General features: G+C 36.3%; 1 protein-coding gene across 5 annotated transcripts; it reads right to left on the reverse strand.

Moving 5' to 3' along the window:
* Window positions 1-96: 96 nt before the first annotated feature.
* Window positions 97-18,958, reverse strand: ada (adenosine deaminase). 5 transcript variants are annotated; one of them, XM_081704854.1, is made up of 13 exons: window positions 17,638-18,172; window positions 17,432-17,547; window positions 11,146-11,227; window positions 10,779-10,840; window positions 10,200-10,322; window positions 6,824-6,967; window positions 6,469-6,584; window positions 5,626-5,750; window positions 4,395-4,466; window positions 3,934-4,035; window positions 3,106-3,173; window positions 2,235-2,364; window positions 97-1,976 (listed from the first exon to the last, which is right to left on the reverse strand). In XM_081704854.1, exons 2-13 carry the CDS (start codon window positions 17,458-17,460, stop codon window positions 1,872-1,874), a joined length of 1,158 nt encoding a protein of 385 aa, XP_081560980.1. In that variant the 5' UTR covers window positions 17,461-17,547; window positions 17,638-18,172; the 3' UTR covers window positions 97-1,871. The 5 variants fall into 5 exon arrangements, with proteins under 5 accessions (XP_081560980.1, XP_026872296.2, XP_081560982.1 ...); XM_027016495.3 differs by lacking the exons at window positions 17,432-17,547; window positions 17,638-18,172 and adding an exon at window positions 18,638-18,955; XM_081704856.1 differs by lacking the exons at window positions 17,432-17,547; window positions 17,638-18,172 and adding an exon at window positions 18,638-18,665 and having other exon boundaries at window positions 11,141-11,227.
* Window positions 18,959-22,317: the final 3,359 nt, after the last annotated feature.

The raw sequence follows: 22,317 nt of genomic DNA on the forward strand, positions 1-22,317 counted from the left end.
GCTCTGAGAATTTATCATTCCATCCCGTTCTAAAATAGGCATCGAAATGCCATGTTTTTCACTAATCCACCATGAAATAAGTACACTACAAACACATAAGATGCAAAACGATTTGTATTGATATTTCACTGCATCATATAGGCATGGCTCTTGATGGCATTTTTAAAAGACCTGGGTTGGGTGTTCAAAAAGCACCATAAGACAAACATCATCATTAAATGGTAGAACACACTGAACACAATCACTTTCATGTAAAATCTTAACACTACTACTGCGTTTGGGAAATGGGTCTGCACTATACCCTCACCCTGCTCTCCGATTTACAGTTCAAAACATTTTACAAAATGTTAAAAAATATTTTAAAATAAGTGATCAAATTTATTAATTTAATTGAGTGGTATTTAAGCCACCCCGAAGTGTAATATGCTCAGTTACATATTAAATTCTCTGCACAGTGTGCCTCCTGCTGTTGAGACAAGGTAGAACAATAATGCAATTACAAAGACAGTTTTTGTAGTATTTTGTAGTATTTATACTTTTTGAAAAACCAAAGTATTTTATATAGGACTGCAAACGCGAGCAGCTGAAAGTGGTATACATACAAAGGTGATTTTAAGTTTTACATAGGCACTCTATATGTCATACTTGACTCACTGAATTGCAATTTTCTTAAACTGAAATAAAACCCCACTAGTGACTATTAGAAATTGCTACCTCATTAGTACATCTCATAATGGTAATGTTAGCACCTATAGCTGATTTGTTGTCAAGCAATGTTTGTACCATATACGACGCATAAATAATAATATTCATATCATATAGTCAAATAATATCTGCAGTGGTCTTGTAAGAAAATTACCAGTAATGAAAGGGGTAGAGGTTTGGATAAAAATGTGCATGTCAACATATGGGCTATAATTTGTAATTATATATTTAGAAATTGCAAATAAATGATAAAAATGCAACATATATGTACTTAATAATAATACTTAATTAATAATTAATACTGAAGTTTTTCCTTGCCACTGTCACCTTTGGCTTACTCACTGGGGGCTTGGACGCAGACATGTGTATAGTTGCTTTGTGACAACGGTCAAAGTAGGTGTTGCTAATGATGTAACTAGTCAATGTAATTTTAGTCAGTGTGATTTCTGCTCTGCTTAAGGTTATTTATTTACAGGAAGCTCAAGTAAAAGTATTACTATTAACTCCAGACTATCTCACAGTAGGCTGGTAAACTGATGTAAAATTTGCAGTATTTACCCATTTGGAAAGTTCACTTAACATATTTAACTTAAAGAAACATTTCAGCTAAGTGCAAGCATGCCTAATAACATGGCTTAATTTGCATATTACAAATTGCATTTTACTAAGTGTATATTGCCTTTTCATTTTTAATTTATCTTGCTAAATGAAGCCTTTATTATAATATGATGTTTTTGTTCAGTATTTTATTCAGTTCCTTGGAAGTACAATGGTGTTGGGACTGCAGTTAAAAGGCAAAAAGATAATGACTGGTAAGTGCTGAATTTGGCAGAAATTGTTTTGCTCAGTCCTAAATAAAGACACTGAAGATGCCCAAATTTCATATTTATGCCCACATCAAATTGATTACTTGCTGGGTCCCTTTCATACATAAGCAGTGATCCATTATTCAGCAATTTATTCAGGCACAAATTTCGCTATATGATTTACAAATGCTGCTTTGCTAAGAAAATAAAAACTGTACTCAAGTATTGTATGGTAAACTTTGAAAGAAGGAGCCTTATTCATTCTGAGTGTGGGCTCAGTTGAGAGGTGTTCTTTTAGTTGAGGTATGCTGTAAGATTCGCTTTCCCATAGTTGTTTGAAAGAGGTTGTCTTGACTGTTTCTAGAAGCTGGTGTTCTGCACCATGCCATACGCCCCGTACAGCTCATTCAGAAGGTCCTTCTTCTCCTTCTCAGGCAGGAAGCAGGACGTGGCTGCATTTATGTTCTGTCAAACAGTCAGTTCATTAATTAAACACTCTTTATAAAGATAATTAAGAATGGGTGCAATGTTAGGTACTTTAATTTGCTATAAAACAAGTTATTAATTATTTATTATCCTTATTCCTTTAGATATACTGTAATAAATGCTATATTAATGAATGCAACAGTTTCACTGACAAGCTAGAATTTTGGACCTTAATGCCTGGGGGATGTGTGACACAATACATGGTCTCTTTGTAAAAAGAGAAAAACCTTTTCTCACCACCCTAATAAACTCAGCCTCAGTGAAGCCCATGTACATCTTCACAGTCTGGTAATCTGTTTCTAAAGTGGAGTTGAAGATCAATGGATCATCTGTGTTCAGGGAGTAGTTAGCCTTGTCTTCCTTGAACCTGCACAGACAAAAGGCAAGATGAACTAGAGAGATTTCCCAATTACATACACAACATCTAAAGCAGGTCAGAAGTAAAGAACTTGAATCCAAACGTCAATGTAAACTTTTGATCTTACATTTACATAACATTTTCAAAGGATATAGCCTGCTTCCCATGTCATTCACACTTCATGTATTCATTAATAAAGTTCAGAAATAATGACTAATCTCAGTTAAGTCTGAGATCATCTCCACTATCTGTCACAGTTGCTAAGCAAAACTTGACCAGATCTTTGGGAGTACCTGCTGTAGACCGCAGTCACTATTTGCAGGCCAATTAAGCAGATCACTACCGGGTATCTTGTTATTGTGTATATATGATGGATAACAATAGATTAGCAGAGATTAGTCACCTTCGTGGGCACACATGTTCTACTCTGGTCCACAGAGTTTGAAGGGCCATAAATAAATCCGAAATTAATTTAAATGGAAATGGATTGCTGTTGTTAAGCATTTAAGGACATTAAAAAGGCATGCTGTAGTGAAAATTCTGTCACATGTTTCATAAGTTTTTTCCATTGACTGAATTTTCCTCTGAACAAATTTAATGCAATTATAGCCATCAAGTATTATATAAATAAAGGTTATTATAATTATTATTACTATTAATCATCATCATCATCATTGTAACTGATATGTTTGTTAGTCAGGTTACTGGTGCTCCACAATTTATATGAGTCAGTATGGGTCAAATCCTTACCTGATGACTGGGTGCTTACAGAAGTCAGGATCACAGGCTCCTGTCAGTTTACTGGAGATTGGACATGTCTAAAACAAAACATATATTTTATATGAGCTCACAGTTTAGGTACCATACTGTGGTATGGTAGTCTTGTGATTTAACATTTAAAATTAGAATCTATGTTTTATAAAATGTTAATACATTATTAAACGGATAGATAACATAATTACACCGCATTGCCAGTTTTTAGGTAAATCTATCTAGTAGCATGCTGTGCCTCTTCTGGCCTTTCGAACAGTATAATTTGCCTCTGCATGAATCGTTGCTGCAAACTGAACAGCTGTATGTGTTGTACTGTGAACAGTCTTTTCCTCCTCATACCAAAAATGCTTCATAATAGAGTTGTGATCTGTGAAGGCTACAGAAACAAAGGAAATTCACAATCTGTTCCTGGAACCATTAAGTGGTAGCACATGCCCTTAACGAGTCTTAAATTAAGATGAGCCTTGCAAGACCTATCAAATAGTCCCTCATTTTCATCAACAAGGTCACTTATTTTGCCCATTCCAATGTGCAGTTAAACACTAAAACATGTCATTTATACCTTTTTCACTGACATATGACTTTGGGCAGTGTACAGTGTATAAAAGGCATTTGCAGCTCACCACCTGAGGGCAGTATGGCTAGATCACAAGCATTTCCCTTTATCTTCTGACTGTGCTTTACTTAAGCTTGCACCTACATTTATAAACTATTTAAGCATAATGTGGGTATAGACCTACATTAGAACTCCAGACCAGAGAACACCATACTGCTTTAATCAGCATCAGGAATCAGCATTCTTACCTCAAAATGCATATTCTTTTTCAGGAGCTCACTGTACAGAGCTTGGTCCTTAACTGTGTGATATCCATGTCCGATGCGCTCAGCTTTAAGAACCTCCACAGCCTGTGGAAAGAACACAGAGGAAGCATCACAGGCACAGCATGCACCCCCTTTAAAAATGCACCAGCTTGCAATAATTCAACATTACTTGAATGGTCAAAAAGTTCTCTTAGGATAGGATGGTACAATGACGTATAAGATTAAAACACTTCCAACTCAAGGTTGGGAGATTACTTCATGTTTACTCCATGTTTTACAGCATGCTGGACCTCTACATTTTTATATTGACACATTGGGAGTAGCTGAGGTTGACATGGTGTGCTTTTGTTTGTTTTTTTTCTTCTTGCTCATATGTGACGTTCTCAGTGTGCTTGGAGTACAGGAAACAGTAAATATTGTTCCAGAGTAGAACAATAATTCACCTCTCTCACCACAGATGGTAAGCCCACCTCTCCTGCATGTACTGTTCTGTGGATGCCACTTCGAATTGCTTCCTATTGATAATAGAATGTGTTAATCACACATGCAGTAAAGGTTAAAAAGAGCATGATCTGTGTTGAGGGCCCACCCTGACTAAATATATCCACAGCTTTCTTTCTTGATCATTATATAACAAGGTGGTACATTTAAAATAACTAATTAAGATATCCACTTGAGTGCATTAGAACTTTCAAGGAAAGTTAAATAAAGACTAAACAAATGAAATGAACTAACCACATGCAACACTGTTACTTCTGATGTACAATATGACTGCTTTTTTAATAGCAAAGGATATATGGGTGTTTTATACTTTAAAATATGCAGGATCCTGAAATAATAAAGAAGTACTGTTTGTGTAGAGATTCAAACTAATGTCATAAACAGATGTCATTGTGTCCCTCTGTGGTCTTAAGTATCATATCACAATTCCCAGACCTATTCCCCTAAAATTCCTTATTTTCCTCAAGTTCTAATATCTTCCCTTCTGATTTTACTGCATACACTTCCCAGCTTAGCTGGTCAATTGTGTGTCACAGATAATATCTGAAGCTTAAACATTTGGAATGACTATGCTACCCAGATGAGCACATCAATCAATACAACATCAAGTAGCACAAAGCACAGCAACTTTTATGTGAGTACATGGCAGACTAGTGAGATATTAGAAGACGTTAACCTTTTGAATAAGTACTTGTCTAAATGTTATGAAGAACAAAACCAAATTCTTATTTTAACAAAACAAAAATTTGTGGATGACTGCAAACATTGTGGATTTAAAAATGACTGTGTGGCACCTTTAGGACTGCAGAGTCAGTCTTACATATGTAAGAATGTAGTCCCTTAAGGAGACCTTGAATAAATCAACAAGTGGCAGATAAGAAATTGCAATAACAATGTTTTCCTTAGCTAACAAGACTCAATACATTGCCTTGTGGTTTTATAATAGTCCTAATAAAGATTAATTAGTGTCTTTTAAAGGTTTTCTCTAATAATTGACACATCAGCAAGGGAGGTTAAATGTTTGGTCATAGCAAGAATTGTTATGGCCCTCATCCATGAAGAAGGAACACCTTTTACCTTCCAAGATTATTCAAGGATTATATTTAATCAGCATCCTGAAAAACAGGCATTGGATATATTTCCATGGTGAACACTGGAAAGGGTAGCTTGTACCTCATATGCTTTTACGTGCCCTGGATAATTTTCACAGTTCAGAGACTCATCTCCTGCTAAATCGATGGCCACAACACCTTCATTCCGATACTTCTTACACAGTTCCACCACATCCATAGACCAGTCTGTATAGTCCACACAAACAGAACACACACACACACACACACCCAATACACACACAGTTCATTAGAACACAGTGTACTGTATAGTGTATAGGGACCTTAGCCTCAGGCATCACTCTATACTTTCATGAATATGTCATGACATGCAAATGACTCTCTGAAGATTAAGAACATCTATAGATGCCCATAGCGCAATATGGATAACACCCCCACATGCTATTTATGGTGCAATCTCAGTGTAATGCATATTGCTAAAATCTTAAATAAATGACAAATTGTTTGCAAATAAGGATTGGTGGTCACACTAGTAATCCACTAGTAATTAAATAAGTGCTTCACAAAATCCAGACTCAATACAAGACTACACATACAGGAAATCAATCTTTCCTGTTTCGTGACCTAGGAAGGAAACTGCAAGGTTCAAGCCCCCCTAAATCTCTTCCAGACTCCTTGTCTCACTTACCAGTCTTTATATTAGCAGGCAAGCTCAATTACATTTATTACAAAGTGTGTACAGAACATGTGCTGAAATGCAACAGGCAGCAAAAGCCAGAATTAAGAGATAGCAGAAACATTCCTCATAGGGATCTGTGATCTCCTCATGGCGTTCAAAGGCCAACAGCAAGGATTCATGATATGGTGTACACACAAGAACAAAAGAGAAAGATAAACAGATAGAGAGCAAGAGATTGATCAGGGGAGGGGGTTAAGGTTACATTACTTGGCATGTGCCTCATGCAGCACAGAATGGACCTGGCTTTGGTCTTGAATGCCTTCTCACCCTCCTTCAAACCCTGGTTCACGAGCTTCACAACTTCATCTGGTGTCACATCGCCTCTGGCAACCGGATCAGATACAGCAAAGAGCCGGAGTACAAGGTTAAAAATAGCTATACTATCAGGCCTCAGGGTAGCCAGGAAACTCAAATGAAAACCTAATCATAATAAAGAACACATCCGAGTCTTGTCATCCTGCTATGATTGTAATGACACACAATTAGATAATTAACAAAATCAAATTATTATTTCACATATTTCCACATTTTTCATTGCTGAATGGAACGGCAAAAGACTCACTCTTTCTGGTTCCATGGTATCGGGTCCACATTTCTGTTGGCTAATAAGTGGGGGCTGTACCTCACCTCCACATAGATTACTCCTTCTTTGGCTTTGGTCTCCACAAACTCATAGGCTATTCTCTTAATGGCCTTTCTGTCACCTCTGCAATAACAACATGAATCATACAACAAGGAGTCACAAATTCTCCCAATTACTAATTGTTGATGATTTTGCTTTAAGCTTAACTCCATGTTACTGAAGCCTGGAGCAACTGTCAATGAACACTTCACTGATTTCTAGTAAAGACCCTTCACAAAGAGTACTCTGGAAACAGCTTTGGAAAGAGATCTTTGAAAGCAGATTGTTTAATAATCCCTTCACCAGTATTCAAGGCTTCGAGAAAATTAAAGCTAATTGGAATCAGGCCGAAAAAAATAGTTTAAAAAACTGTTAAATAGAAACTATGCTTTATTTCTAAATAAATTGATCTGTGTCCAAGGAACTGAATTTTTGTGAACATTTAAACACACTTAATATTAGAACACTGTTCTTCTAATCCGTAAAGTTCTAGTATTGCATTGTGCAGTCTGCTTCATTTTGTGAGATCTTTTTCTTTCATGTCATTTAAAACACATCCAACAACACTATAATTATTTTGCAGAATCACAGTTCTCAAACAGTAAGCAGAGATGGAGTTTGTCTTTTTATAATTTTTTTGCATTATAACAAAGGTGAGTGGATGTAAGATAATGTTATATATGTACGGCACTAGTTCCCAAGCCTGCCTCTGAAACAGACCTGCCCTGCACTGTCATTTCAATGCATTCCCCACATCCACTTCAACTCAGAAAGGAAACAAGGAAGACTAAAATCTGCACTTATATTCCAGAAGCAGGGCTGGGTAGCAACTGATCTATTGTGCACACTGAGTTGCCAGTTTATTGTGTCCACCTATTTTCTGCCCATACTCACTGGCCGTTTTTGACATAGTTCTGTTTGTCTTACCTGCTTCTGTTGTGCTATGAGACAATAGCAGACAATACTGTAATCTCTAAATGACTTGCTATCTAAAAAGTAATAGTATCTCAAAATAATGACTTTCTACCTCAAAACATGAGTTTCCCAAAATAATAACTTTGTATCTCAAAATAATATCTTAAAATAATGACTTTGTAGCTCAGAATAGTAATTTGCTATCAGAATAATAACTCAAAATAATGATAGTATAATCACATCATCTTAAAATAGCTTAGAATGTCAAGATAATGTCTTCATATTTCAAAATAATTACTAGTATATATAATTATTAGTAGATTTTAATAATCTGACTGAATCTCAAAATAATGACATAGCAATTCACTTAAAGATAAAAAAATAATTTAGTTGAAATTGGTTTCCACACTAAACACCAAACATATCTTTGGTTCTTATGCATTTGCTGACAAAGGACTGCTATGCTTCCCTCTTTTACTTCCTCTCTCAAAGTATAACACTTTTAAAAGCACCAGCTGACAGCACAAGATTGGGAAAAAAACAATTACATCCACAATGACATTTTATGTACAATCGTGGCCAAAGGTTTTGAGACCAACACAAATTTTGGTTTTAAAAAAGTTTACTGCCTAATTCTTTTTAGATGCTTTTGTCAGATGTTTATATGGTATAGTGATGTACAATTATAAGCATTTCATAAGTGTTTTAACTTTTTATTGACAAATACATCCAGTTTAAGCAAAGACTTAATATTTACAGTGTTGACTCTTCTTTTTTAAGACTTCTGCAATTCGCCTTGGCATGCTGGATATCAGCTTCTGGGCAAAAAATTGACTGATAGCAACCCATTCTTGCCAAATCAGTGCTTGGAGTTTCAGAGTTTCTGTGTTTTTGTTTGTCCACCCTCTTTTTGTGGATTGACCAATGTTCTCAATGGAATTGAGATCTGGGGGAGTTTCCTGGCTATGGACCCAAAGTTTCAATATTTTGTTCACTAAGCCACTTTATCACTTTTGCCTTGTGACATGGTGCGCCGCCATGCTGCAAAAAGTATTGTTAATCACCAGATTGCTCCTGGATCATTGGGAGAAGTTGCTCTTGGAGGATCTTTTGATACCATTCCTTATTCATGGCAGTGTTCTTAGACAAAATTTTGAGCAAACCCACTCCCTTGGATGAGAAGCAACCCCACACATGAATGGTCTCAGGATGCCTCACTGTTGGCATGACACAGGACTCATGATAGCGCTCACCTTTTCCTCTCCGGATAATTATTTGTCCAGATGTCCCAAACAGTCTGAAGGGGGCTTCATCAGAGAAAATAACTTTACCCCACACCTCTGCAGTCCAATCCCTATACTTCCTGAAGAAATTAAGTCTGTCCTTGATGTCTTTCTTGGCGAGAAGTGGCTTCTTTGCTGCTCTTCTTGATAGCAAGCCATCCCCCAAAAGCGTGCAGATGCACTCACACATGCCTTCTGCCATTCCTGAGCATGTTCTGCATTGGTGACCCGATCCCATAGCTGCATCCTCTTTAGGAGACAGTCCTGGCACTTGCTTGACTTTCTTGGGTTCCCTGAAGCCTTCTTCGTTGCAACTGAACCTCTCAACTTGAAGTTCTTGATGATTCAATAAATGGTTGAATTAAATCAGCTGCCATGTCCTCGTTAACACTTTCTCCTGAACTAACAAGAAGATCACTGGAATTATGTTAGCAGACCATTTGGTGGCAGGGCTGAAATGCAGTAATTTTTGTGATCAAGTTAATTTTCATGGCAAAGAATGACCTTGCAATGAATTGCAATTCATCTGATCACTCTTCACAATCTTGAGTTAATGCAAACTGCCACCATAAAAACTGAAACAACAAACTTTGTGAAAACCAAAATTTGTGCTAGTCTCAAAACATTTGGCCATGACTGTAGAGTCAAAACAAAAGAAAATCCAGCATGGACATGTTCAGCGAGTGTGTGCCCTATTTCCAGTCGAAAAAACATTCACAATTGCGACAAAGGCTGTATCTACTTACCACACAAAAGCTTGCTTTAGATCCTGCTTTTGGCCTTGCTGGTCTAGCGCTAAAAGGCGCTTTAACTGAAAGGGTCGCGTAAACAGCAAAGTGTTCATCTTTACACAGGACTCCTATATGGAATTCTCTTTTATAAAGCTGCACGGACTTTTTGTAATACAAATGTGTAATATGTGTATGACGTCTCAGGCATGTGTGCCCTGCATTTTAAATTGCTTCTGGGCAGCAGGGGAGATGTTGGCTTTCCACTACTGCACAATTAAATAAACTTTGCAGATGGCATCTAAGGAGATTTCTTAGTAATTGTCAGCCATCCAGTCTCTACAAAACAAAAAACATTTTTCTTCCTTCTTAGCATGAGACAGTACTTACGCAATGACATGCATGTATTGTTTAAACTTATCCAGGAACTGCGTGAGGGTTGCCGGTTCACGCAGTGTGCACAGGTGGGTCATCTCGACCACTGTGGCTGCAGGAAGTTTAATACCCCGTCTCCTGAAACACAGCCAAGAGAAAGAGGGGAATCTGAAGAAATGGTACTCACATGGCATAATAATAGAATGCTAATTACTTTAGTAGATGTTTTTTTTTTGACATTCTTTAGTAGAGGGTTTCTTTACTTTAGTAGAGGTTTTTCTTTGTTAGATACTCTGCCTTAAACTTTGAAGAAAATTTCACACATTTAAATTGTTGATAAGAAAAAAGTAAGATTTTGAAGGTTTTCTTTGTTGCCAACACTTTTGCTCTGAGGAACTGAAATTACATAATTAATTGGTAGCTGTAATTCTAGTCAAGAAGTTAAGCATGTTGGTTTTTTTTGTGGGAAAACAGGACAGACAGTTAGATAGATAGAGAGAGAGAGAGAGAGAGAGAGAGAGAGAGAGAGAGAGAGAAATCGTCTTTGAGGTTAGGTAAGAAGAGTAAAGACCATACAAATAAAGTATTACTTACTTGGCCACATCTATGATGGTCTCTATTCGAACTGCACCATCAAGATGCACATGTAGCTCCACCTACAGTTTAACACAGGACACAATAACCATAAAACATACTGATCCAAATCCATATAGTATTTCAAGACCTGCTAGTATAGCACAGTATAGCCAGAATCTACTATACAACAGAGAAAAAAACATGCAAATAAAGTTGGTTTTAAATCAAGCAACCTACTGCAGATATGCCCTCGACATAGCCGAAAGGCAGATCTTATTGTGTGACCAGCAATAATGACCCTTAGGTGATTTCACAGCCCTGTTTTTTTTTTTTAAAGGACTCATAACTCAGTTCCAACTTTCCTTTCCTAATCAAATCACCTTACACAACAAATGTGAAAATGATCCTTTTTCTTCTTTGGTGTCCTCTCATGTAAAAGAGGAAGAGCCTCATAAATAGAACTGGAGCTGGAGAATAGAAATGAACAGGAAAAAGTTAAATAAAGATGAAGTCAACGTAAGACTGTGGAGAACAGGAAGTATAAGCTGCAAACAAGGCCTTCACACAAGCTGATGCAAGGCTGTTTGCACCCTGCCTCACATTGTGCAGTCAACATATTACCAGGCTTCTCTGCACATGCACATCATGAAATAAATGAGGGCAATATTCATCCACCAAGAAGCCTTCAGTGAAACCTTCATGTTGACAGTGTTATCTGAACAAACTAACTTTGAGGAACATAAATGACATTAGTTCTGTATTAATAACCATGGGTTTTGATCAAAGTTCAGCGATCTGTATGTTCCATGTAAAACTGCATGGATAATGTGCTTCAGAAAAAAATGGATATGATTTCTTTATTTCAGTAAGAGAGATTCAAAATGCATATCACATCACAAGTGGTTTTATCATTTCAATAAATGTGATATAGATAGAAGACCACATTGCAATACCATATAACACACAATTAAGAGGCAGTGCAAGGTCAGAGATGGAATTTAAACAGAAATATCTATATAGGGGAAGAAGCCGTTACATTTGTCAAAAAATATGTCATGAGTCTATTTTAATAACAGCAAAACATGACAAGACAGCTGCGAAACTGCTAGTGCTAAAACCATATGCAAGGTTCTTATTATTTATTTCCGTCATTATTTCTGTCTTACAATGGTCAGCATTTTGGACAAATATGGCCTAGTCCCCATTTCAGTGTCCATCAATAGAAAAGTAAGTTAAGGCAGTACATGGATTCACTTGACTTTTGAATGTTTTAGAGTGAGAAAGTCTGTTCTTCATACATGTCTGTACTCAGTGAGCTGCCTAATTTGTTATTTTAATGCCTTGTTTCACAATACAGAAAACAGGTTTTTCTGAAAGTTGCTCCAGTGTTGGCATAACATAACACCAACGAATCAGTTGTGCAACACTGTAAAATGTTAGGAAAAAGTAGACATGATCATTTTTATAATTTTTTATCATTAGTTTTGAAATCAATAGAAAAAGAAACATATTTGTAATAGAAAAAAACTAAAAAAGATACTGATGTAAGTCTAAAATTCAGTGTGCCCTTTATTGCAAAGGAGTTTGAATTTGATAGTGTTACAGCACTGATTGATGTTTACAGATTCTCTACAATTGGTCTAAATCTGTTTTTTTTAGAAACAGGCAGATGACAATACACACAGTATCTTCAGAAAAAGTATATGGTGATGCAATGTAGCACAGCAGTGATAGAATATCTTCATATTGCCCACTACTAGATTTCTCAAGTCAGAGATCAGACCAGTTCAAGTGCATCAGTACAGCTTATTCGACTGTAGTCTGTAAACACCTCATATAAAAACAGCTGTCTGTGCTCCAAATCAGCGTAAACACATCTTCCACTGTATGTGTGCTGGTGAAAATGAAGGCTTACTGTATGAATGCTGATAAAACACTGTTCACATTGATTCTGTTTTTTTCCTCTGTCAAACATTATTGCTTGTTTTTATAATTTGGACTTGTGTACTATAATCATCCAATTTATTTATATTTATTGTACTCCACAAATGCTTTAAAAAACCTAAATATAAGACATAAGTACAAGTTATATAAGACTCACTAAAATTCTAAGACTCACTGAAAAAAAACCAACAAATGTCTGCTTAATGCACAATCTTGTTCAAGGTTATTATTTATTTCCGTCATTATTTCTGTCTTACAATGGTCAGCATTTTGGACAAATATGGCCTAGTCCCCATTTCAGTGTCCATCAATAGAAAAGTGAGTTAAGGCAGTACATGGATTCACTTGACTTTTGAATGTTTTAGAGTGAGAAAGTCTGTTCTTCATACATGTCTGTACTCAGTGAGCTGCCTAATTTGTTATTTTAATGCCTTGTTTCACAATACAGAAAACAGGTTTTTCTGAAAGTTGCTCCAGTGTTGGCATAACATAACACCAATGAATCAGTTGTGCAACACTGTAAAATGTTAGGAAAAAGCAGACATGATCATTTTTATAATTTTTTATCATTAGTTTTAAAATCAATAGAAAAAGAAACATATTTGTAATAGAAAATAACTAAAAAAGATACTGATGTAAGTCTAAAATTCAGTGTGCCCTTTATTGCAAAGGAGTTTGAATTTGATAGTGTTACAGCACTGATTGATGTTTACAGATTCTCTACAATTGGTCTAAATCTGTTTTTTTTTAGAAACAGGCAGATGACAATACACACAGTATCTTCAGAAAAAGTATATGGTGATGCAATGTAGCACAGCAGTGATAGAATATCTTCATATTGCCCACTACTAGATCTCTCAAGTCAGAGATCAGACCAGTTCAAGTGCATCAGTACAGCTTATTCCACTGTAGTCTGTAAACACCTCATATAAAAACAGCTGTCTGTGCTCCAAATCAGCGTAAACACATCTTCCGCTGTATGTGTGCTGGTGAAAATGAAGGCTTACTGTATGAATGCTGATAAAACACTGTTCACATTGATTCTGTTTTTTTCCTCTGTCAAACATTATTGCTTGTTTTTATAATTTGGACTTGTGTACTATAATCATCCAATTTATTTATATTTATTGTACTCCACAAATGCTTTAAAAAACCTAAATATAAGACATAAGTACAAGTTACATAAGACTCACTAAAATTCTAAGACTCACTGAAGAAAAACCAACAAATGTCTGCTTAATGCACAATCTTGTTTAGTGCTGTGGATTGCACTGTTCGACAGCTTGTCTCATCATTAAAATTCCTCTCATATCTTTCAAGGACATAACATACATCCTGTCTCCTTGTTGTGGGAGTAAACATGTAAGATTAATGTGAGTTGGAGTTACACCAGTAGGTGTTCCTCTCTCTGCAGGACAAAATAAGCCCTTGTGTTGACCACAGAAAAGCGAATGCAATCCTGATGTTGTGTAACAATATTTCACTTGTGTTCCAGCAATGATTTTTTTCTGGGCACAATAAAATGTGTTTTGCATTTAACAACTGAAAAAAACAGGGACATTCATTAAATTTTGCCTTTAATCCAGACAGTTTCCTGTAAAAAAGATACCAAAATATCAGAGAATCCTATAGGAATAAGTTGAGTTTTCTAGTTATTTTAAACAAGACTGGGTATCCTTCATCAAGACCAATCAGCTGCTAAGTATAAAAGCATGTATATGCTTGGGAAACAGCAAAGGGTGTTATGAGGAGAAAGATAATGTCATACTGCAGAACAAAAAAATTGAAAAGAACAAAAATGACCAAAGATGCTGGAGAAACTAGACCTTCTGAACTCTCAAACATTCACAGAGTCAACTATCAAAGAACAGCTTAAGATAAAACATGAACTCAACAGTACACCCAATGAGAAAATTGAATAAACCCCTCGCCAGCTTATACAACACCATTTTAACCATTTTTGGGAACTGGAAAACACATGGATCACTGTCCCATCGGGTGATCATTTAGGCACTTCATGATTCATGTAGGCACTTCAATGAAAATTATATTAATCAGACAAAGCAACTTCGCCATTCAAGTATCAAGTATTTATGAGAAGTGTCTCCCTACCTAAACTAACTAAATCAACAGATAAACCTTTGTTTGGAAGAAATTACTAAATCACCAGCTCTGTTAGGATCCTCAGCACAATCTTACAAACATTTCTAGCCCCTTCTTGCACCACTAATCCAAGGTTCACCACTAATCTAATGTACTTCACTTGTAATCAGAAGGTTGCCAGTTCAAGCCCCACCATTGCCACTGTTGGGCCCCTGAGCAAGGCCCTTAACGCTCAAGTTGTGTTCACTCAAAATTGTAAGTTGCTTTGGATAAACGCATCAGCTAAATGCCATAAATGTGAAATATTCCATGAAGTATTTTGGAATCCATATCCCACTAAATATAAAGGATTAATACAAATTAAATTTGATCCCTTTACTACAAGAAATAAAAAACAAACAAACAATCTAAACAAATTGAAAATTAGCAATTAGCAATATCAATAATTTGCCAAATATCCACAATCAAATTCTTATTATTCCTTTCTTTTAATGATCTCTGTTATCCCATGATCTACCTGATTCTCTGTTCTCGAAACTGCATTTACCAAATTTTACTGGAAAAATAAAAATACCCAAATAAACTATTATGCCAAAACCAAAACATCTAGGGGGAATGGAAGCATCTTCTTTTTGTTGTACCAATTACTATACATCCAACATGTTTTATAATTTAAATACACCTTGGTTAGGGATCGAGGACCCATTAAATCAGGAGCTAAATATTAAAAACATCCCTTTTATGAACAAAACCATGAAAACTCATCATTGCTATAAATACAACACTATTAATACCACCTTAACTGCCTGGCAGATACAAATCAAATGCTTAATGACACATTTTCACCATCTGCTAATACTGCAATATGGATAAAAAAAAAGAGCCAGAGAGGAGTAGTTAGCATTGGACAGCTTTGTGGTTATGTCATTACATTCAATGTTTCTTTGGGTTTGTTGAACTCATCAATAATATAGACTTGGAATGCTAATCTTGAAACCACCGCACCACCATGCTGGTAGGCCAATAATTAGTACTACTACCACTACTAATAGCAATAATAATAATAATAATAATAATAATAATTACCATATGAAAGATTCAATTCTTACTGCAACATACCACTCTTCCACCCATTATAAAAACTACCTGATCCATCTGACAAAGTATAACGTCATGTAATTAATTTAGCAGCGAATTTTATTTTGTTTATTAATTTTTAAATTTATTAATTTTGCTGGTATTTGGTTGAAAACATGAGAAGATATAGCTAGCTGTTTTTGCGGTTATCCTTGATGCTAGCTAGCTAATTATGCTTTTGGAAACGTTGTTGGAACGACTCCGCTGGAAATAGTAAAGTAGCTAAGCCATTGGCTTGTTTTACTATGTGCAATCAGTCATTTTAGATTGAATACAAATTTATATTGAAATAAAAAAAATTGCATTCATCTTGTCCAATCTTTTTCTTTTGGCAAACCCTAGCTAGCAAGCTAATATCAGCCAATCTGTCTGCTTGCTACATAGGAAAAATCAAAATTATCAAATAAATTAGCCTGTGTAGAATAAACCTGTAATGAACAGATAATTGTCGTTTTGCTCCCAGTGTTAATTTGTTAATATGAATTAATTAATATCCACAGCTAATATTATTTAGCCAAGCTAAAAGTAGATCACGAGAAACTGAAATAAACCATTTTAAAATAGACTATTTTTGGAGTATTTACATTAGCAAAAACCTAACAAGCACATCAATAATATACATTTTAAAAATTAATAAAGTATCCTAATTAAATAAACACCTGTGTACTATTTTGACAGCTACATGTCTTGAAAAAGGTTGAAAAGGGTTTATCCAGAGAAAGGATACCAGCATGACCTATAAGAAACAACGTAATTATAGCATTGGACATACAGATTGTTATTATGTCAGTGTATTATACACAGTGAAATATGGGCAGATACAATGTACAAAAGGCAACACACATATGCTTTGTTGCAGGAGAAAGCAGATGCTGTAATTTCTGCAGTCAGCCTGCAGACATAATTCTGATTGCGTAATTGTATATGAATACAGAAGACACATTTAATTTACACATGTACTAAATGTGGTCAAGACCTGTGTCTTTGACTACCTCCAAATGTGGTTTTGTAAGTTGGGTGTGTTCCTGGCTTGCAATCATGCGATCAAGTGAAATACAAATGTGATCGTCAACAATGATACATGTTAATGCAAAGTGTAAATAGGCTCACACATCTGTCACATATGTGGAAAATGGTTGATTTGGGCAACTTTTACCAGCTATGTGAATGTAGCCTTATATTGGAATGACTGGCCTAAAGCTAAACCTTTTCATAAATACTAAAATTTCACAGGAAAGTTGAGCCCTTTCACTTTCACTTTCAACTTCTCTTTACAATGATACAATACATTACAACACAAATATAAATATGCATTTAAACATGACAGTGCAACGCAATAGAATATGCAGGGCACTAGCCTAAGAGACAGACTAGATAAGTGTATTATGGCAGTGCACAAATATGTGGTGTGCAGTCTTCAGAAATTAACCATGTAGATTAAATAACAGCCAGAAGTAACAACAAGCAACAGCAGTAAGGGAACTTACTTCAAAAGAAGCTCCATGGTATGAAGCATTAATCAACACCTTGTATATTCTTTATATTATGCTAGTGACCTCAAGGGACTATGAGCAGTTCCACAGCAGGAAACATCCTTCAGAAGCTGAAAACAATATGCTTTTAAGAGCTCATCTATGTAATTTTGCCACATGGTTAGTGTAAAATGATAAAAGTGTTGTCTTTTGGAACTCACCCCAAGAAGCTGGCACCATATGGCTTATAAGAACAATTCAACTGCACAAGCAATATTTAGTTTGGGTTAACGGATGTGCGGCCTGATCTCAGAGCGAGACCTCCTGTCTTCCACAATCAGTATTATATGATCAGTGGAGCCTAAGGTGTATGGACACACTCATGTTTCTCAGATGGAGGCCATCTCAGAGGTTGTGCTTATCAGTTGAGTTGCTTTATCAGTCCACTGCATTGCCTTCACTGTCAGTCTAATGATTCCGAAGGGCATGACTATCTGTGTAAAACGGGTGTAAACTGGGGCACTGTATGGGTGGGGGAGTTAGGAGATTCTAAAGGTCTGACACTGACCCTAAAAAATATTACAACATTAGGCCTTTTTTTTTTCTTCAAGGGGCACACTGTAATATCTTTTCATGGGGCCCAAAATTCCTGGTGCCATGTTTTTTGAAAAGTCTCATTTTTGTTTTTTTCTCTGTGTGGTTCTGAACATCTTGCTGCAAGTCATAGACTCCAAGATCAATTTAGCACTAAGATTTTTAGACCAATAAAACAGCATATATATATATATATATATATATATATATATACATATATATACATATACATACATACACATACACACACACACATACACACACACACACACACACACACACACACACACATACATACATAAATATTTTCATGAATGCACCAGGAACCACCCAAAAGCTCTATTGCTTTAATCTAAATCTATTTTTAATCTAAAAATCTGTGATTCTTCTTCTTCTTAAGTCCTTGAGCAAAAGGCTCCAAAATAAAAGCGTAATAAGGTTACCTAACAAGCGTTCTATACCAACCCCACTAACATGGCAGCCTTATTTTAATGTTTTTTTTTGTTACAGTTCTTAAGAAAAAATCAGTGAATGAAAACGTATTGAAAACACGTTTAGCCATATAGCTATATCTGTCTTTCAGTGAAATATATCCTACTTCTCGATAGACTACAAAAGAAAGCTTACCTTCGGTTTGTCAAATATTGGTTTTTCATTGTTCAAGTGATGTTCAGCCATCGTGGTTAGTCTACAAGTCTACTGTACTTATGAAACCACTCTAAACAAAGAGCTTCAGAACACTAACCGAATCGGGAAGCTTAGTTTATCTAGGAACATTAAACATTAAACTGCTTAGTTTATCTAGGAAACTGAACGGCTTACGTTCTACCGTCGACTTTAGGCGCAACCACTTTTCAACCACGCCTCTTCATTAACTAAACACTCTCGACGAGTCCAAATCGTTCTATCAGCCAAACTTATATTTCGCCAGTGTAAGACAGAAACGTATACGGGAACCGCATCCGCATGCATACACACACACACACACACACACACACACACACACGCACGCACGCACGCACGTGTATTGTTTGTCAACATAATGCTTTGGCGCCCTCATGTGGACATTGATGACAGAGGACTACCTTGTAGCCCCTATGGATGGCCTACTCTGCACAAACAAAATAGTAACAAATAAAGCAAATAACTAAACGAACTAAACTGTAACCATACACTGTAAACATATCTTTTGATACTGACATAGACAGCTTAGAAGTTACCCCTCAAGCATCCAGTGGCTTGGTGGTTAGCACATTTGCCTCTCAGCACTAGGGTTTGAGTCTCTGCCTAGGTGGACTTTCCATGTTCTCCCCATGTCTGTGTAGGTTTCCTCTGGGGTCTGGTTTGCTTCCAAACATGGAGCTTATGTTGACTGGATACTCTAAATTGTCCTGTATGAATGTGACCTCTGTCTAAGTATAGAGATGTGTATATATCATCAGCTGCATTTATTGATAACCTAGCAGATTTATCATTTATCTACCTCAAGACCTAGAAGGACTTGACCCTTAGACAATGTTGTGCTATCTCAGATAAAAACAATTAGTGAGAAAAGGCCAAAAATAAATATTTCTTATGTTTATGAAACCTTTGGTTTAAACTCAACTGAACACATCCAAAAGCAATGGCAGATTGATATAATGTCTAAAGAAAATGTAAAATATAAGAAAATGTCTGGGTATTAGTTATAAAAAATACACTTGCTATTCTGAGCTGTAATACTAACAGAGAGGTACAATGTAAAATATTACATTATACACTATTTTTGAGAGGCAAGCTTGGTTTACATGCTCCTAAATGTATTAAATGTAATTTAGAAATAGGTATCTATGATTATATGTTGTGGAAATGTACAACAATACAAAAATCTTACAAATAAGTGAAGAATGGGATGGTTACCTTGATTAGATGTGATTTGGAGCTCTTCAGTGTGTTTTGGCAACTAAAGTGAACAGTGCAAGGAACAATCACAATGCTAAATTGATTGAAACACTCTTATATATAGCAAGAAATTCTCAAATACTGGATTTCAGAGGATGCCTTAACATTGAACGATAAGTATAAGGACATAGTGAGAATACTCCCTCTAGAAATACTGACCTACACACTGTATGAGAACACTGCATGAGTAATGTATCAAGGCATGGTAATTGGTCATGGACATGGTGGATCCCTCCAGACTGCATTTTGCTGCACCTAATTAATAACTGACTATAACAGGAATTTGAAGGTAATTTTGTCAACTGGTGATTTTTTTGTGTAATTGCCCCCCCCCCCGCCCCAAGCCTAATTCCTATGGGAAAAAAAGCTAATTCCTATGATAAATACTTCGAAATCCTCACTGCTCATTGCATTACTCGATCCAGTTCCTATTATTTTACTTAAAGAATTTCTGCCCAAGTGCTCATTAGCCCAGGACCTATACTTACTATAAATAATCTTTCTGTTAGCATGTGTTACATTTGCAAATCATTCAAAGTTGCAGTTATTAAGCCATTAACTTTAAAATCTATTGTTAATCCTCATGAGCTGTCCAGTTTCGAACCTGCTCTTTATTTCCAAAGTATAAGAAAAAGCAGTTTCCTTGCAATTATAAGTATTTGCAGGCAGATAATGTCCATTAGTTATTTCAGTACGGATTTAGACATTACTGCATTGAAACCAATGATAACCATTTTAGATATTGATCTTTTAATATCCTTTGATAAAACATGCATCCCTTGTATCTCAAGTAGTCTTAGGCCTTAGTTCTGTGTTCAATACCATAGACAGCAACATTTTACTGGACAAGCTGGAAACACTCATTGGCCTTAGGAAAAGCAATCTCCTGGATCAATTCTATTTGGCAGATTGCTATCAGTTCCACCTTGCACATAATGAATACTCTCAGCTTACAAAAGTAAAATATTATGTTCCACAATGAGCACTACTGGGTTCCTTATTATTCTCAGTATATATTATGTACTGTGTTCTATGTGTGTTGCATGTAGTGTTGGGCCTGTTCCAGGTCCAGTTCCCTCTTTCAGTGCCTGGTTCTCCTTCCACCCCTAGGACCCTTGTCCTTTCTGGTTCTCTGGAACAGTGAGCCAGCTCTTAAAATGCTCCCTTCCCTGCATTTTATTAAACACTTCCCATCTTAGGTAAAGGTATCGATCTGGGGGTCCATGGGCATTGAGAGTTATGGTAAACTGGGATGTTATGATGCTTTCACTTCACCTCTCTTTTGTCACTCAGGTTTGTTGACTAAGAGTGACAGAGTGCTGTTGTTTCAGGGTGCCCTTGTGCCTGTGTTTCCTTCTGGCTCTGTCCTTTTAGCTTTGCTGCCATAGCATGTGCACACCGTTGAGACCAGGCTAGGTCTTCTAGAAAACTGGCATAGACATTGATGCTTATTTCTTTATTTTTAATATTATTTCTCTCTCTCTGTCTTTTCTTTGTCGGCCAGAGGAGGATGGGCCTCCCTTTGAGTCTTGGTTCCTCTCAGGGTTTCTTCCTCATGCTCTAGGGGGCTTTTCCTTGGCTTGCTCACCGGGAGCTTGGGCTTGGACATTTGTAAAGCTGCTTTGTGACAACATCTATTGTAAAAAGTGCTATATAAATAAGTTTTGATTTGATTTGATATTTCGTCATAACGTCACCCATTCGCACCACTGAAGAGGGCTGTAGTGCCGGAGCTGAGGGCTTGCTAACTTCCCTAAGGCATCCAGAGCTTGTACTTCTAGTTCCTCGACAGGTCTAACACTTTCTATGGTCGTGGATGCGCACTTCTAGTGCTAGAATCTTCTCCATCAGACTAGCAATTAAGCTACACTTCTCATAGAATCTATACAGAATTTCCAGATTCAGGCTATAAAAACTTTACTGGTTTTCTTTGCAGTATATGAGTGAGCTAATTGTTTATTAAGGTAATAATTACCATGAATCTTTTTGCAAAAATCTTTTTGTTTCCTTTTTTGGGATGTTTCTCATATTAGTGTTGAAAGGATGAAGGTACACTATTTTTGAACCTTCATCCTTTCAACACTTATTCAAATAGATTTGTCTTTTAAAATCAAGTGGACACCTCAACGGTCCTTATGATGCAAGCACAATAAGTCCTCAGTCCAATGTTTAATATTTTCACTGAGAAAAAATTCCACTCTTTGATATCACTGTGCATTCCTTTTAGATAAGAGTACAGCAGAAAAGGATATGCAAGGCTTTAAGGACTGTTGATCCCATTGGGACTTACCAATTAATACTGTCCAAAGAAGAGGACATATAGCCTCCTTCAGCATTACGTTGATGGCAATGAAAAGGTAATTCAG

The sequence above is a fragment of the Electrophorus electricus genome, chromosome 21 (assembly GCF_041902795.1).
Source record: "Electrophorus electricus isolate QZ-2024a chromosome 21, ASM4190279v1, whole genome shotgun sequence".
NCBI lineage: Eukaryota > Metazoa > Chordata > Actinopteri > Gymnotiformes > Gymnotidae > Electrophorus > Electrophorus electricus.